We start from the raw sequence: 19066 nt of genomic DNA, 5'->3' as shown, positions 1-19066 counted from the left end.
CTCCTGCACCTCTCCTGTTAATTAGGTTAATTATCTGAACATGCTCCTTCCGAACTTTGTTAATAAAACATCATTTAGTAAATTTTCAGCACATTTTCATTTTGGGTGAACTATTCCTTTAAATGATCTGATAAGGGCAGCATTCCAATTTTCCATTATTAGCATTCAGTTATTCAAAATTAAACGTAAAAATATTTCTGCTCTGATGCTGTGATTTAAATTCTCTCTCTCAGTGGATGTGACTCTGGATCCTGACACAGCTCACCCTGAACTGATCCTGTCTGAAGATGGAAAAAAAGTGCGACATGGAAACATAAAGCAATACTGCCCAGACAGTCACAAGAGGTTTGATAAATATATGATTGTCCTGGGAAACGAGGGCTTTTCATCTGGGAGGTTTTATTTTGAGGTGCAGGTTAAGGGAAAGACTCAGTGGAGTTTAGGTGTGGCAAGAGAATCCATTAACAGGAAGGGGACGCTCAACCTGTGTCCTGAAAGTGGTAATTGGACTTTGTGGCAAAGTAACGCAAAAGAGTATAAAGCTTGTGAGTCTTCCCCTGTCTCTCTCACCCTGAATGTGAAGCTTCAGAAGGTGGGTGTGTTTGTGGATTATGAGGAAGGCTTGGTCTCCTTTTATGATGTGGAGTCCAGGTCTCATATCTACTCTTTCACTGGTCAGTCTTTCACTGACAAACTCTATCCACTTTTAAGCCCTTGGACTAATGGTGCAGGTAAAAATTCAGCCCCACTGATCATCTCACCTGTTAATTACAATGAATGACATATGACTAAATATGAAGTACCAGATGAAAATGATTTTTATAATCATGAATCTGAAATGTATATGTACTTTTGTTCAAATAATGAAAGTGTGTACATTCTTAACTGACTGTACAGATCTACATAATACAGTAAATGTAAATGTTCAGCATTTTTGTAATTATTTTATGCATGTTTCGTTAAATATTTGCTCAAGCATTTTCTTTCTTTGCTCTTCTGTCTGTCAAAGTGAAATGATGTGATACTGACCTGTAAACAGTCATTCCTGTGATGCACAATTCTTCTCTTATCACATGAGACAATAATAAAAAATAAAAAAAATTGGTACTTTATCCATGAAATACCTTTTATTTATTTAAACAAGTTTGCATTCAAAATCTGTAACACATATGACCGTAAAACGTATTTACCTAGATAATATTCACAATGAAATGTGTGGACAAGGCTCAAGCACTGTATTGTATCATTTGTATGAGACAGAGGGCAGCAATATCTCTATGAGCTCAATCAATCACTCTTTATTCCGGCGATGATAGTATAATAATTTTCATAATTATTTGAACATAATTTTCAGTTGCTTTTCACATATGTACAGCATCACATATAAACACATGCTTTCATATTTTAGCTACAAATGCAAGTTTAAGAATGTGTCTCTAGTATATCAGGCTCACATTTTAATTTGAGGTCATTTTGCGCTCTAGTCTTGTGCCACTAGATGGCAGCATAGAGTAATATGAGCGGCTTCTTCATGGCATACAACATACACACACACGATACACACTCTTTCATGTTCTGCTGCATGCAACTCTACACCCATTAACGGCAACAGGAGCAATTTAATGAGCTGTGTGCCCTCAAGCATTGACTCATTTATTCAAGAGGCCAGATGCGTGCTTTATTTACTGTGAGAGATTATATTCTTGCACCATCAAATTCAGCTCACAACTTTATGAGTCAAAAAGTCATGACATAGCTGAAGGGTGACTGAAAACTTCATATTTTTAAATTAAAGATTTTAATATATGTTTCATAAATTATATTAGACTATTATTTATCCACAAATGGGTGTCACACATTTGACAAACATAAAAAATTAAAGGATGTCCAATACTATCAAAACAAAAGCACTTTTAAAGCTCATAAATAACTTAACAGTGACGGTCTTGCTCAATAATTCATACATCATAGATTTGATAGGTGTTGTCTTCGTATAAAGTTTCTCACAGCACTGTAGGCCAGTTTGTCTTGGATTAACAAAAAAGCCTAAAAATAATAAACATTACTGAAATGGATACAGAATTATGCTGTTTAGTGTTGCACTCCAACGTTATAATCTCCGGTGTGTGGGTTCTATCAAATGTTGAGAAAAAAAGTTATCACACTTTTAGTGACAATGACATCTTATAAACCAAGTATGAAAACTGCAGTGTTTTCATGTTATTAGATTTTTCATAAAAATTAAATTTGTACCACAGGTGGGGTAAAATGCCCCCCACTATAAAGCAAGTTGCTTTACACATTCACAGAAAAATCAAAGTACAGGCAGTTTTTGCTTAAAATAAAAAATACTATAATCAACAATTTGCCCACTGGGGCGTTTTACCCCACAGACTATGATTGAGAAAAAAATTATGTCATTCTGAAAATAGAATTATATTTTTCTTAAATAACACATACTCACTACAGGCCATACTGTTCTCATATCATATATAACTGTGATGTTCTACAAAACAACACGCTTTAAAACACTTTTTTTCTTACTGCTGAAAATTAGATAATTTATGAAATTAATTTTCTCTCAGGTACATCACCAGTGTAAGTTTCATGGTGAAAACCTATACATCACTCTTGTCAACGTAGTCCATAGTTACAACAATAATAATAATAATAATCTTGATTTTATCTTGTGATTATTTTGGGAAAAACACTAACCCTAGAAGACCCAAATATAGAAAAAAGCCTGTGAAAAAATTATTTCACCTTTTAAATGTTGTTTTAGGAGGCCTCTAATACAGAAATATATGTGTTTTTACATTTTTGACATTTTAGTCAGTTTTTAGTGAAATGTTGTAATATTGCAATGTTGGGCTCTTTGGGTAGCAGAATTTCAGTGATTTTACTCACTGTCTGAACAAATGTAGAGAACATCTAAAGGTTCATTTGCTGGATGAAATGCTTCTGTAACCCCATTACAATATATGTATACACACTAATAATCACACAATAATGATAAAATAAGTCATATTTTTATGAAAAAATAAAAAAATGTATTATAAAAATATGTTCTGATTATATTTACAAAACCTGATGAACTGGATGAAAGCTTTAAAATATTCTTCATGACTTGACTTTAAAACTTTCTTCTCTTGTATCACAGTCCATCTCAAAGTCACTGTTCTCATTTTGGACAGCATCAGTGATATATCATACACATATGATGAGACGGTCTTTCTTGGCTGGTGGCATTCTGAAATGGAAAAAAGCAATGATTATTTTCCAGGCTAAAAATATCAGTGCAAATTGATCCCAAACATACTTACACATTTTAAAGAATTCACCCATTCACAGAATTCACACAATACTATCTGATAGCTTATTGTGCCCTTTACTTATCATGCTAATAGCACTTATACCCCCCACATTCCACTATAAAGCAAGTTGCTTTACACATTCACAGAAAAATCAAAGTACAGGCAGTTTTTGCTTAAAATAAAAAATACTATAATCAACAATTTGCCCACTGGGGCGTTTTACCCCACAGACTATGATTGAGAAAAAAATTATGTCATTCTGAAAATAGAATTATATTTTTCTTAAATAACACATACTCACTACAGGCCATACTGTTCTCATATCATATATAACTGTGATGTTCTACAAAACAACACGCTTTAAAACACTTTTTTTCTTACTGCTGAAAATTAGATAATTTATGAAATTAATTTTCTCTCAGGTACATCACCAGTGTAAGTTTCATGGTGAAAACCTATACATCACTCTTGTCAACGTAGTCCATAGTTACAACAATAATAATAATAATAATCTTGATTTTATCTTGTGATTATTTTGGGAAAAACACTAACCCTAGAAGACCCAAATATAGAAAAAAGCCTGTGAAAAAATTATTTCACCTTTTAAATGTTGTTTTAGGAGGCCTCTAATACAGAAATATATGTGTTTTTACATTTTTGACATTTTAGTCAGTTTTTAGTGAAATGTTGTAATATTGCAACGTTGGGCTCTTTGGGTTGCAGAATTTCAGTGATTTTACTTCACTGTCTGAACAAATGTAGAGAACATCTAAAGGTTCATTTGCAGGGTGAAATGCTTCTGTAACCCCATTACAATAGTCTATATGTATACACACTAATAATCACACAATAATGATAAATTATCTCATATTTTTATGAAAAATAAACATTTATTATAAAAAAAATATATGTTTTGATTATATTTACAAAACCTGATGAACTGAATGAAAGCTTTAAAATATTCTTCATGACTTGACTTTAAAACTTTCTTCTCTTGTATCACAGTCCATCTCAAAGTCACTGTTCTCATTTTGGACAGCATCAGTGATATATCATACACATATGATGAGACGGTCTTTCTTGGCTGGTGACATTCTGAAATGGAAAAAAACAATGATTATTTTCCAGGCTAAAAATATCAGTGCAAATTGATCCCAAACATACTTACACATTTTAAAGAATTCACCCATTCACAGAATTCACACAATACTGTCTGATAGCTTATTGTGCCCTTTACTTATCATACTAATAGAACTTATACCCCCCACATTCCACAACATTATCACCTGTCCCTCATGCAGCAAGCAGATATTTGGGCAAACAAGCAAAGGACCAAGTACATTTTATAAATGATAAGATACAGATAGTTTAAAATATTTTTACACAAATACTTCGAAATTATTGAAGAAATAATGTATTCTTCAACTTGAACTTATCAATTAATAATCTTGATTGAATCTCAAAATTGTAACAAAAAAGACATTTAAAACTTGTGAATGATCAAAAACGGCATGTTTCTATTAGTATGGAACAGGTGAGAAGTACAGTTCATCCATGTAATGTGCAAGGTGCACAGGCAAATTTTTCTACCCCTTTAACCCAACATTGCAAAATTACAACACTAACATAACAAGCTCAAAAACTAAAATGATCAATGCATTCAACAATACCTTAATATCTACATGATCTACACATATTAATAATCACAGAAAAAAAAATATTTTAGGCATTTTACTTACTTGAATGTAGATTTATCCAGTCCAGTAAAACAAGATGGTGTGCTTCAAGGGAAGTTTGCAGGTTGTGTGAGTTTATGGCCAGGTAAATAGGCCTATTTTTAAACTCTAGCATCCAATAGCATTGCAAGGCTGAAGAATATGACCTATTAGTTGTGTAAATGTGGTCTTAGAGAAAAAAAAAAAAACGAGCAGATTTATTTTAGTCAAGCTAAAACCTTACAGGGCTAAATAGCACAGTGACCTTATTTTTGGCAGAATATAGGAAAAGCCCTTAATAAACAGCTAGAGGAACATGACCCTACTGTCATTATGTTTCACTTTATTATAGATTTGCATATCATAAATAGGCCTATATCACAAAAAGTCTATATTTTTCTGTCAAATGAATAAAAATAATATTCGCACAACTAATATAATTTGCACAACTAATAACTAGCGAATAAGCCTTAATAAAAACAGGTAAAATAGACTATTTTCAACTGACAGGGATTTGGGTTAAAAGCGTCTGGTCATCTGTCAAACTGCGCAGGTGAGCCGCCGCCGCCGCCGCCTCCGCCGCTGGACCCGCCCAGGTGAGTCGCTGCCAATAAGAACTCAAACTCAGTCTGCACACATTTCCTGCGACTTACATACACAGGAGCCAGTAGGGGCTCCCCGTTTAGTCGCTCTCAAAATGAAACACGAGGGGAACTGAGCAAACGCTTCATCGTTTTCGGAGATTTACAACGGACTGAAAACTGGAAGGTTGTGACTCGATAAGTTTATACCTGTAGAGCAGCGCAGGTAAGCATCACGATAAACGGCACGGCGGCAAAATTATGATATTGATCATAACAAGGTTAATTTAAATAATAAATAACGATATAAAACAGTGTTTTAGAGAGGTAGCGGCCGCGCGTATCGCCTCACTTCTCTATGTATAAATCATCATCCGCAGTCCGTCTGTAGCGGAAGATGCCGCCGTGCATCATTTACACTAGTCCAACTTCACTAAAACATGTTCACCGCAAAAGCAGATAGTGATGTTCAGAGGATTTAAACGTAACTGTTGTTGATATCGATTCTCATTTCTTATTTGAAACAGGAATGTGATACGCTACTGAAAGTGAGGCCAGACATCAGTATGAAGGAAGCTACGCACGAGACCTGAAGATCGGTCGCGCGCGGATCGGGGATTACGTGTATATAGCCCTTCTTAACTTGATCGAAAGGCGGACCCGCTCTTTTTTTCTTGTCAAACAATTACAGAGACCTTGAAACTGCAGTGTTGCGTGAGCGCCAGAGATATGTAAACGCTCGTGGTGGAATTTAGAGCGCGCGTGATAATGTCATCCGGGAACATCGTTGTGGACCAGGATGACTTGGATCCGGAGGCTTCGGATTCTCTTTTGCACGGGATTCACGGAGCGCACCGGCCCAGGCCGTCCTCTTACCGGGCGCTGCGCAGCGCCGTGTCCAGCCTGGCGCGAATAGATGACTTTATCTGCGAGAAGATCGGCTCAGGTTTCTTCTCAGAGGTGTTCAAGGTAAATGTCATTTCTATCATGCTGTTTGTTTGTGTTTTTACACACTGCACGTGCTGCATTTACAGCACGATGTGTATGAAGAGGAACACTGCATGTTAACAAATGCGTAATTCTGTTTGTTGAGTTTGTTGAGTCATTTCTGTTATGCTGTCATATATTTCATAGAGAACTAAATATATCGAATAAAACACTGATTTATAGGATTGAAGTCGTTAGTTTGTTCACATAGTTTTAAAAGAGTAAAGTTTGAAACACTAACTATTTTAATTTAAGCAGATATCATTTTTGCCTTTTCACTTTCCACCCTCTTAAATCATAATGCATTTGTTTTATTAATGGGGTTGCCTCTCTTTACTTTAATATCTTTAAAATCTACAATTACCAAAATCTGAATTAGGCTATATTATCAAAAGGTGATTAAAAATATCTAAACTCATTTTACTGATGCCCTTAGGCTAACCTAATCCCTCAGTGAGCAATGACTAAGTTCCTGTCTTTATTTCCATTCTGTTACATCCCGTCCTGTTCATTTTCTTGGCATTTGTAAATTGTTTTGCTTCAAGTGCCTAAGCCTGAGCAGAGCACATTTCTGATATGCACCTGTATATAAATATTTTATTATATGAACATAACAGAGCTCAAAAAAGTACTACATAACAAAAATAATCCTCTTATCGACTTTGTATATGATATGATTCTATTACTGACTTTGGACAACTAACCATCTTTTCCCTTTAAGCTGACTTGATTGTGTGTCATAATATGCCTCCAGGTTTTGTAGCTCTGCAGATTTGTGATCTGTTTTACACTCTCAAAATGATTGATTGGACATACCATCAATTTATGAACCTCTTTGCAAAATTATAATGATAGCAGCAGTCATTCTGGCTCTTCCCTTCCTGTTAGAGAAAAGGGGTCGTGACCTGTGTAAGGACAGTAGGTCTGTGTTGGTGTGAAAGTGGATACCCGTTGACAAGGTGCGCAGGTGTGCTGGAAACTCTACTCCTGTGTTTGTGTGCGTGCATATGAGACCGAGACTGACAGAGAGAGAAGAGACCTAATTAGCCATCCCTCATAGTTCACCCTGTCACCCAATTTACTGACCAGGCACCAAATACGTTGATGACTTTCTGCCGGTTATTGCCCGCAAAAATGTCACTGCTGATCTGGTCAATATATATGCAAATGTGCGGTAGCTGCTATTTGTTTCTGTTTGTAGTGCAAGGGTTATGAAATATGTAAATATGACATTTATAATTATGTGCAACCCATTTAATAGTCCACAGTTGTGAGGGTATTTTTTGTTAGTTTTTAATAGGTTCTTTTCGTTAATGGCCTACAACAATACTATTGAGCAATCTCTATGCTTGTCATGACAGATCCTTCAGGTGCTGTTTTTAATTTTTAAAGACTGTGCAGTCTGTCAACAGTAAGGACTTTCACTTGACTGAAAAAAGTTTCTGTTCGTTCTCTTCTAATTGGTTAGTCAGAAAAACCTCTTTCCTCCGTCTGTTCAGATAATGGCTTGGTTGATATTTCATCAGATCTGGAGTGGAAAAAAAACATTACTCTGCCATTACGTTCTTCTGGTAGCTACTTCAGTTCTCTCCCTTTTTCTGCTTATCTTGATAAAATCAGAACAAGTGATGAAAGACAAGGGAATGATGCTCACCTCATCGTGGTATCAGCAGGATTGCTCCTTTTAAGCCGTGCCAAAACAAAGTTGCTATTTATGTGAGATTCTTCTACAAGAATCTGATGGAGGTGGACAGCCAGAATTAAGTCTTAAAGGGTTACTCCACCCCAAAATGAAAATTATTTTGTCATTAATTACTCACCCTCATGTCGTTTCAAACCCGCAAGACCTCCATTAATCTTCGGAACACAAATTAAGGTATTTTTGATGCTACGAGAATACTGTTTTTGCGCAAAGAAAACAAAAATAACGACTTTATTCAACAATTCGTCTCCTCCACATCACCGTAGCGCCATTTTGGAGAGTATCCACTGAACGCAAACAGCTTATGTTTTCGTTCAAATCAAAGCGTAAGTACAATGTAGAAAACGTATCCGTGTGAATAAAGTCGTTATTTTTGTTTTCTTTGCATTAGCATTTAGCTTCGTAAAATTACCGTTGAATTATTTGAATTACGGTTGAATTATTGGATTATTTTACCGATCTCCTTGCTACGTTTCTGGACGTTGATCGCGATACTTACATTGCTGTCTCTGGGAGGGTCAGAGAGCTCTCAGAATGCATCAAAAATATCTTAATTTGTGTTCCGAAGATGAACGAAGGTCTTACGGGTTTGAAACAACACGAGGGTAAGTAATTAATGACAGAATTTTAATTTTGGGGTGGAGCAACCCTTTAAAGGTATTTTTATTTTTATTTTTTTCTCTCTGTACCTTTTTAACTCAGAAATAGAATCATGCAGCATGGTTATACTGTACAGTGGCCCCAAAAAGTATTTGGACACTTAATCTGCTTTTAAAAATGCATGAAAGTCATTGCATTAGATAACAAAATATCAAACCAAGTGCCATTTGTTTCAAAGAACGATATACATGGCAAAATATTTCAAGTTTGCAAATAATAAAACATTTACATTTATGCAGTTTATAGACACTATCCAAAGCAACTTATAGTTTATTCAAGGTAAACATTGTATCCAGTGTTGGGGAAAGTTACTTTTAAAGTAATGCATTACAATATTGCGTTACTCCATGAAAAGTAACTAATTGGGTTACTTGGTTTAGTTACTTTTTATTGAAAGTAATGCACTGCATTTTATTTTGTGCTACTTTTTATCACCTGAGCTGGGCTTGCTTTATTTATTTTTAATAATAAAAATCCCAAAAGTTATATTTTTTGGCAACCGTAAAGGCCCTTTCACACCAAAAGTGAATTTAATAAGCCTCAGCCTGGAGGAAGTGCATCTGCCTGTGTACCTCGCTCCCAATGGGGACAGGAGAGGTGTCAGTGAATAAATGGGAAAAAATAATAACTTGTATTACTTATTTGAAAAAGCAACTATAGCATCATTTGTTTTCACATTACACTTGGTGGTGTTAAGCAGCCAGACACTTTTGGGGCCTCTGTAGATGATATACATTTCTTATCTAATGAATGACAATGTGGAGTTCTTAATGGAGATGTAGGTTCTATTTTTATTAGCTGTACATTTGAGCTTTGTGTTAAGGTCACTGTATCGAGTGTGCTCCTTGAAGTCCGAGTTTGTTCCTGAAATACAGTAATGAGTGGTGACTGCACGCTGATCTGCGTTTGACAAAGGGGTGATGAGGTAACGCATCTTGGGTTCCGCAATTAGAAAAGACGCTCATCGGTGGGATCTGGTTCCCTCCTTGGTGTCACGCGTTTTAAAAATGGGCTCACTTCCATTAAATATAGATATGAGGAGTGTGGTTGAAAGTACTCGCTGTACATTGTGGTCCTCCTGTCGGTGTAGTTTGAGTGGGAGGGGATTCGAGAGCTGATCGTTAAAGATGGGTTGTGATTGGTTTGAAAGTTTGAGGTTGTAAACAATTTGCAAGCTAGTTTTGACATGATTTCGAAAGCCTGGATTTACAACACAAAGTCTCCTTTAGTGCTTCCCTTTTGCGTTCTCTCTCTCTCCCTCTCTGTCTTTCTATTCTTGTTTTACTAGTCAGGGCATGCATGAATGTCAAGCTCCATTGCTGCCACAGAGCTCCTGCGCATGTTTGTTTGAGTTTGCGTACGTTTTAAATATGAGTGCAGTCTGAACAATTTGAAGTCTGCTTGTAAATACATTTTGATGCATTTTGCAGGTGTGTGTTTGTGATATGGCAACACGGCGGTTAAAGATTTCTTCTGGAAGGTTCTAGGTTTAGAAGCTTAGCTCTTGTATTGCCATTGTAACTTTGATTGTCATTGCAAGAAATGTTTTACTTTGAATAAAAAGTTTACAATATATGCACATTATAGGTTGCACAGTATATCTGTACCATATCAGTTATTAGCCAATATTAGAGATTATGTATTGATTAGACCCTAGAATATTTAAGTAATATATTGGATGTTCCATTGCTCATTTCCCATTAGATTAACCAAGGAAAAGGTAAAAAGTAAATCTTTTAAAACGACATTAAACAAAATGTCATTTTAATTTTTAGCAGATCTCAAAATGAATATAAATTTTGGTTACACTATTTTAAGATGTCCTTGTTACATTTAAGTACTGAGTAATATTAAGTAAATACAGTACATGTACTTACTATATGGTTAGGGTTGGGAATATAAGGAATAATTATACATAATTAATAATTTTAATAGTGAGTACATGTAACATGTATAACAAGGACACCTTAAAATATTGTTACCTAAATTTTTCATACACTAGCCTACATTAATGTGATTCATCTATAGCATTGTAAGTGTTGTTCTTAGTGTTTCATTTGAAATTTATTTAGACAACACAATATAGTGTTTCATTTGAAATTGATTTAGACAACACAATATATAATTTTTATATCTGCTATTTGTCATAACATAAAGAATACTGGCTTATAAATATTGGACAGAATTTTAATATCAGTGCATCCCTATTAAAAAATAACAGAGCTAAACTGGGTGTAAATGCTAGTATATGAACGTTATTTTATTTGAACGTTATACAAACATACATGGTGTGTGGTATGAATGTAAAACAAAGTGCAGGATCACGGTAAGAATCATTTTATAAAAGATGTAAGCTGTAAAGAAGAAAAATGTTTTGTGTGTCTGATAATGTTTTAGGGCCTGTTAAGTGCTCTATGGGCCGTCTCACTGGCAGTGTGCTGTAGTGTGAGAGTGGGTGCTAATGATGCTCCGGTAAGTGCTGTCTTAGACCACCTGTCTAAATGGCAATATGAGAAGTATGATGATAGAAATCAGATTCATCACATACACGCTCATCCAGACTCCTACACCTCTGTTTTTCATAAACTCAACAGCATACTGAGCAAGCTCAATGCTCATTCAGCTACTGTTTGCCTTGTTTGTTAGTGTGTGCACTGTGCAGTGCAATGCTCTGGCACATTGTGCAGTGACAATTTTGTGGGCAACCCCAGTTTAAATCCAGCTTGTGCCATTTTTTTCGCAAACCAACACGCACCTCTTCTCCCTATCAAAAACAAATGCTGTACAGATCATTTATATGCAGGCTGCGCACCCATTGTTTGCTTGTTTAAAAAATTAGATTGATTGGATGCTGCTTTCAGCTACCAGGTGTACAGTAACCTCAGCTCCATTTTACGTGTTTTACCATATTAAAGAAAATGGTTTACCCAAAAAATGGAAATTTGCTGTAACTGTACTCACCCCAGTAGATGAGGTATTTTTTCATCATCTGAACAGATTTGGAGAAATGTAGCATTAGATTACTTATTTATCAATAACTCTATATCACTCTGCAGTGAATGGGTGCCATCAGAATGAGAGTCTGATAAAAACATCACAGTAAAATCCACAAGTATAAACCACAAGACTCCAGTCCATCAATTAGTTTCTTGTGAAGTGGAAAAACTGCGTGTTTGTAAAACAAATCCATCAAGACATTTTCAGCTTTAACCGTTACTTCCAGCTAATATCCTCTCTAGTCCTCTATCCATAATATTCATTCATCTCGGCTGAATCAGGAGAGAAATATGCACGGATCAAGCACTATTTGCAAGCGAAAACAGTCCACAACAGTTCTAAATAAATATGTCAGTGGATTTTGAAATGAGAGAATAACAGGGGATGGACTTTTTCAGCGATGGAAGCATTATGGATTATAAACTTTTTGGCCAGAAGAGATGGTATAAAGTTAACACTCCTTAATGGATTTGTTTCTTACAAACATGCAGCTTTTTGCTTGGCTTCTTAATTGACAGACTGGAGACATGTGAAATTACTTGTGGATTATTGTGATATTTTTATCAGCTGTTTGAACTCTCATTCTGACGGCACCCATTCACTGCAGAGGATCCATTGATGAATAATGATTTAATGCTAGATGTCTCCAAACAGTCTCCAAATGAAGAAACAAATTCATCTACATCTTGAATGTTCAGTACGTAAGTTAATTGTCAGCAAATTTTAATTTTTGGGTGAACTATTCCTTTAATCCGTTCTGTATATGGCTGCATAGTGAATTTAATTTCAGCTACTTAAGTGTCGATTACAGCTTTCCATATAAGTGAATCAACACCATGAAATATGAAAGCACACAGATGTATACCATGTATGCCTGCTTATTATATAAAACAAGACTTTCTCTCAGTTGCCTAAAGGACAAATTCTCACTGCACAGATATTTTTATCCCAGGATGCCGAAATAATAATAATGTGTGTTTAGGGCGTCTTCTGTATCCATCCCTGAGAATGCATTGCACCTCAGCACTGTTTACCTTTGATAAAAGGAGTGCACACACACACACACCTTCAGATGTGTGAGCAATCGTACACTCTCCCTCACTCAAGCTGCAGGGCTGAGTTATATCAGATAATTTATGGATTTTAAAGTTTCCTGCTATTGATCTTCATGAGACTCACAAAAGCAGATAATAGTGCTCATTGTTATCATGATATCTTAGCTTGCACGCTTTGGCACTGCAGGCAAGATCAGCCAGCCAGACAGCACGGCACAGGTTTGGGTGTCATCAATCAGGGATGGGTTTCTGCCTTTGCTTGATAACATTGTCATATTGCTTTTGTATAGACAATCAAAGATGAAGAATACTCTTGAAGCTTGGATGCAGATAGTTTCACTCGTTTAGGGAAATTCTTGCTCTGGGTTATTTAATTTTGTGTGTGTTTGTGTGTGGAAATATCTCTTGTCATCAAGGGAACATGTTCAGACAACATTAGAGTTGGTCAACAGCATACCGTTTTAATTTATAGTGATGAAATGAAACACACTTTATAATTTCTGCTTCATAAATCATTTTATGTAGTTGCTATGTACCAAAATATTATGGTTCTCAGTTCAACTGTTTGTTGAAAGCGTATACGTGTTATTGGGGCAGCTACTGAGTCCAGATATGGACCAGACGGCTTGAGTGGGCAAACCTCCAGCTTGATACCAGGCAGAGTGTTGTGGGTCTGTTTCATATTTCCTGTGAGATGTGCCCTGATGAGCCACTCAAACAAATGAAAGATAATGAAATATATGAACATGGTTATAAGCACCAAAGCATCTCGTGATGTTACATAATTTTAGCCTTTGATCCTTGATCATTTGCACAAAGGAGTTCACACGTTCAGTACCACAAATTTGCCTATATTTGATTAGTGACGTACAAATAGTACAGAATCGTAAATCAGTTTTTAAATGTTTCATGTAACTAACTTTGTTTTGAAAATTTCAACTTAAACTTGAAACACTCCACTGTGTTTCCTCCCGAGTACAGATAATGTCTCCTGCAGCCAGGGACTTTGAAGTTTGAAATGAATCGGAAGGCTGTATGTGTGTGTGTGTGTGTGTGTGTGTGAGGGAGAAAAGGGCCAGAGATCTCTGTCCAGCTGGCCCAGACATGAATAGAGCTCTAAAGTGTCTGTCTGTGACAAGTATTTTCTCTTTCTCTTTCTCTGAAGGTGCAGCATCGTACCACGGGGCAGGTGATGGCTCTGAAGATGAACACCATGGCCAGTAACAAAGCCAACATGCTGAAGGAGGTACAGCTGATGAACCGCCTCAGACATCCCAACATACTCAGGTCTGCATTGCACACACCCTCTGACAGTAGAGCTGGTCAACACTGAATATTAACTAGTGGTTGACCAATATATCGCCAAGGCCGATATATCGGCCGATATTTGACATTTTTCAAATATCGGCATCGGCATCGGCCGATAAGTTTTGATGTTTGGCCGATGCATTTGAGGCGGGACTTTTATTTTGATGGCGCTGAGAACGGCAGCGCCTGAGCACATTCGAGGCGGGACTTTTATTTTGACGGCGCTGAGAACGGCAGCGCCTGAGCACAGAGTGCTCACATTCTCCCTCTTGTTCGCTGTTGTCGTTAACAGTTCTGTCTAATACGGATAGAAGTCTGTCTAATAATAGAACCATAGGCGGAGGGTAAACCAACTCCAGGGTAAGGCTAAAAGCAGCCAAATGTATTAAACGTAATAAACCCGTCTTTTTTAGCAAGAACCAGACATGGGTGTCATGTAGGCTAAAAAACTAAATGTTTAATGGGACTGAATTTGTATTTAACGTGATTACAATTTAATAAAAATTTTAGAAATTGATAATTATATAACGTTTCCTTTTTACGGTTTTAAAACGGCGAATAAATTATATATAAAAAGTGAAATTATCACTAACATTGATCAAACCCTAAAATGAAATACGGTGCAACATGAGCAGATCTTAATTTAATGCCGCAATCGACACGGTCTATTCATAATCACTTTGTTAGCAACAGACATAATAGATTTAATTTATTTGTGCAAGGGCATTTTTGTCCAATTTAGTGGCATTTTTGCCCCAAGTCCCCGTGGCCAGGGGAATGCTAAGCCTTCCCCAGCCTTACACACGCTGCGCCTATGGATAGAACTGTTAAACAAAGGAATTAAAATGTACGCAAATACGCATTTATATCATTTAAACAAATCTTTGAATGAATAATGAACATTTAATTTCACAAACCTTGCAAACTTAGTCGAATCCAGCTGTGAGATCTTGTGAAGTGTGCATTTGTATCCTGCATGATCGCGTGTTCCCTGCGTGATTTTTACTTTTTTATTGCTGAAAATCATCCAGTATCCTTGTTATGTTTTAGCATAAATATATCAAAATCCATAAAAACAAAACTGATTAAAATAGTTCTCATATAAATATTTTAGAATAGAGTTTATCTCATTCTTTTCCACTGGCCAAATAATATTTCAATTGTTTTAAACAATTCAAATCAAATTTAATTTATGCAGTTTTGCTGATAAGGTGAACATCTTTTAGCTATTTTTAGCCTATATTTATTGCAGTGTAAATAGAATCGTCTGACTCGGTGCGTCACTGACAAAGTAGCCTATTTTAAAAAGAAAACATGCAAATTACCATTTTCTTCAAGTTGTATCCTTCAAATACAGTGGTATTTTTCATAATGTTGTGGCGATGCCTTCACACGGCATCAACACCTCCATGCAGCTGTGGTTGTACAGTAAGCTATTATCATTGGACCTATTCAAACCGGACAATGGTCCGTTTGACCACTGAATCCAGCAGTGTCTGCCATAATATCGAAGTAAGTGCGCATCATTGATCATTGTTCTCAATAAAATATTTTCTCATAACATGAGATCTGCAGTTTAGTTTAAAGATGAATTATTGTGCTCCTATAGCATTCCTCACTGTCATTAAAACGGCATGCTACAGGAAAAGTGATCAAGCGCATCCACTAAATGTGTCTAAATTCATATAATTTTTGTTGAACTTCTGCGTAATGACTTTATGTAATTTCTGTGCTTATCTCCATTAATGAGAGTGGAATATTTAATGTAAATGTGTATATCGAAATGAAAACAGATTTTAAAATCATTGTTTACTTCATTACTTTTCTCACTCCAGGAAAAAGAGTGCGTACGTATGGTCTAGAATGTCCGTGCGGTGCGTACATATTTACGCCAAGTTTATTTTTAATAAACCCCGATATGTGCGTGGAAAATTGCGTACGCAATTAGATTTCTATGCCCATTTTGTGCGTACGCAACGTTTATTAATGAGACCCCGGTAAGGTTACAGTGTTTACTTCCTTTTTAATTAGATTTTTATTAAATATTTATTTATTTGTGAAAAATACTTTGTCATCAAGGTATAAGTATGTTTATTTTACACCATTTATTTTTTAAATCCATTTTCAAATGATTTAAAATTTCTTGAATATTAATTAAAATAAAATTATATCGGCCAATCGGCCATCCTGCTTTCCAAGATATGTGCATCGGCTGTCAAAAAACACATATCGGTCGACCACTAATATTAACCATATATGTGCAGTGGTGATGTTGCCAAAATAGAAAATTAAAAGTATTTTAGAGTATGTCGTTTGTATGTCACTAGAAATTATATTTTTATAAAAATATATTATATTAATTACTATAATTCTTACGTTTAGGTTATGAGGCAAAATACAATTGCAGAATAGTTTTTTTAAATAAAGTATGTAATAATTAAAAGTGCTGTAATCGGTTTTAGCCATTTTGATACCTTTAGTCAGACTTGGCCACTGAGTTGCTGCAAGCACAATCAGTATACCAGAACTACAGTCTGATGCCATCTATACCACTGTACCAACTCAGTGCATGGGCTGTGAGGGTTAGCTGGGAAATAATATCACCAGTCCCTGGTCTGATGGCTCTTCCCTCTCTTGTGTACTAACACAGCCTACAGCCAGGAGAGTTTCCAACTAGATGTTTATTTTTATGAATTTCCAAGTGTTCATTTGAATAATTCATGAATTTATTTCTAAATTCACGTTTAGAAGTTTGTATCCATTTTTGCCTCAGGAATGGAAAGAATGTTTTGTTTTGTTTTAAGTCCAGCTTACCTAGAGGACAAAGTCTGTGCTGTTGGGCAATAAACAGTGCATTGTATGAGAACATGAATATTGATGTCACAGGATGGCGGCTTTTGTCTTGCCTCCATAACTGCAGCCACTGTTTATGTAGAGTAAAATATTTAATTGGAAGCTGGGGAGTAGAGGATGGAGCAACACATTATTACCCATGAAATACAAATCTATTTATCTTAAACAAATCCCCATATGAATACGGGGGTGTGTTTGTTTGCATGTGCCAGGGAAAGAAGTCTAGGTCTTTTGTCTGCTTAACCTGCACCAGCTTGTGTGGTCTCGTGTTTGAATTAAGTGTGTGTGTGTGTGTCTGTGTGTGTAAGAGAGCGAGAGTGTGTGTTTTTCATGCATGCTTAAGATTGCCTTCAAAATACAGGTGTTCCAGCTCACATTCTTGAAATGGGTCACTCTTGAAGGAACTTGTTAGCACCTTCTCCTGTTTTTTGTTTTTCCAGCACCCTTTACTCTTTCTCTGTGTGTGTCCCTTTAGGTTTGTGGGAGTGTGTGTACATGAGGGACATCTTCATGCTTTGACCGAGGTAAGAAAATGAGAGTGCTGATAACGCATTAAAAACAACAACACGATGTTTGGATAAAATTTATTTTATTTATACTTTTCAAGACTGAATGGTGTATATACTACTGTTCAAAAGTTTGGAGTCGGTATGATATTTTTAAAAAGTTTTTAAAGGTTTATGTTCACCAAGGCTGCATTTATTTGATCAAAAGTACATTGAAAAATGGTAATAATTTGGAATATTATTTTACTTTTAAAAGATTTCTATTTTAAAATATTTAAATATGTATTTTATTCCTTTGGGAATTTTCAGCAACCATTATTCCAGTTTTCAGTGTTACAAGACCCTTCAGAAATTATATTAATATGCTGATTTGGTTCTCAAGAAACATTTTTTATTACTATCAATGATGGAAGCAGTTGTTCTACTTAATATTTTTAAGGAAACCATGATTTTTGTTCAGGATTCTTTGATTAATAGATACTTCAAAGGAACTTAATTTATTTTAATTAGAAATCTTTTGTAACATTATAAATGTCATTATAAATTACTGCCACCTTTTGATCAGTTAGTGCAGGGGTAGGCAAGTTCGGTCCTAGAGAGCCGCAAGTCCTGCAGAGTTCAGCTCCAACCCTGAAAAAAAAACTCACCTGCCTATAGCCTTAGTAATCCTGAAGACATTGATTAGCTTGTTCAGGTGTGTTTGATTAGGGTTGGAGCTGAACTCTGAAGGACTGCGGCTCTCTAGGACCGAACTTGCCTACCCCTGAGTTAGTGCATCTTTGCTGAACAGATATATTAATTTCTTCAAAACTTAATCTTCTTAATCCCAAATGTTTCAACAGTTGTTTATCTTTATTTATAGGTAGCATTTCTTTTGCTTTATGTACTACCTATTTTTTTCACTAAGCTCAATGCAGAGCATTCTGGAATTGCCTTTCATGCAATGGATATATGTGATGCAGCCTTCAAATTTGGTTAAAGGGGTCCTATTATGCTTTTTTACTTTTCTGCAGAATTTACACTTCAATTATGAGACTACAGTGTTTCCCATACATTGAGTGCGGGTCTTTTTATATCACTGTATTTCTGAAGGAAACCGACTGTCTATACAATGCACTTATCTGTACATAGTAAATGCAGTTATTTTTAAGCGGTTGTTGACATCCTATCTAAAACGTGATTTAGCCAAAAAAAACAACCACAACAATAACGTTACCACTCTAATATGTCTTGCAAAATCCGTGCGTGCAAAGGTTCTGCGCGATCCTCTTGTTCAATATTCTCTGGGTCTGAATCCGTCTCAAATTGATATGGCAATATTGACGCCATCGTCAAACGCAGTTTAGCAGACTAAAAGCAGACGGAACTTGCTGCTTTGGCAAGGGGCG

At 35.9% G+C, this 19066-nt stretch overlaps 2 protein-coding genes across 3 annotated transcripts in view; both read left to right on the top strand.

The window, feature by feature from the left end:
• The window catches only part of btr09 (bloodthirsty-related gene family, member 9), an 8587-nt gene extending 7508 nt beyond the window's left edge, over positions 1-1079 (top strand). For both annotated transcript variants that reach the window (XM_016554199.1, XM_016554198.1), the window contains exon 8: positions 234-1079. In XM_016554199.1, coding sequence (XP_016409685.1) covers positions 234-781 — 548 coding nt within the window. In that variant the 3' untranslated portion in view covers positions 782-1079. The remainder of the gene's footprint in view (positions 1-233) is intronic.
• A 4576-nt stretch (positions 1080-5655) lies between these two features.
• Positions 5656-19066, top strand: part of LOC107741464 (dual specificity testis-specific protein kinase 2) — a 24438-nt gene continuing 11027 nt past the window's right edge. Inside the window, 4 exon segments of the mRNA XM_074560186.1 lie at positions 5656-5836; positions 6138-6579; positions 14177-14298; positions 17648-17696. Coding sequence (XP_074416287.1) covers positions 6379-6579; positions 14177-14298; positions 17648-17696 — 372 coding nt within the window. The 5' untranslated portion in view covers positions 5656-5836; positions 6138-6378.

Source organism: Sinocyclocheilus rhinocerous, unplaced genomic scaffold, assembly GCF_001515625.1.
Source record: "Sinocyclocheilus rhinocerous isolate Xijiao unplaced genomic scaffold, SAMN03320098_v1.1 scaffold105, whole genome shotgun sequence".
NCBI classification, from domain to species: domain Eukaryota; kingdom Metazoa; phylum Chordata; class Actinopteri; order Cypriniformes; family Cyprinidae; genus Sinocyclocheilus; species Sinocyclocheilus rhinocerous.
The sequence above is the reverse complement of the archived record's forward strand: the minus strand, read 5'-3'. Positions and strand labels throughout refer to the sequence as shown.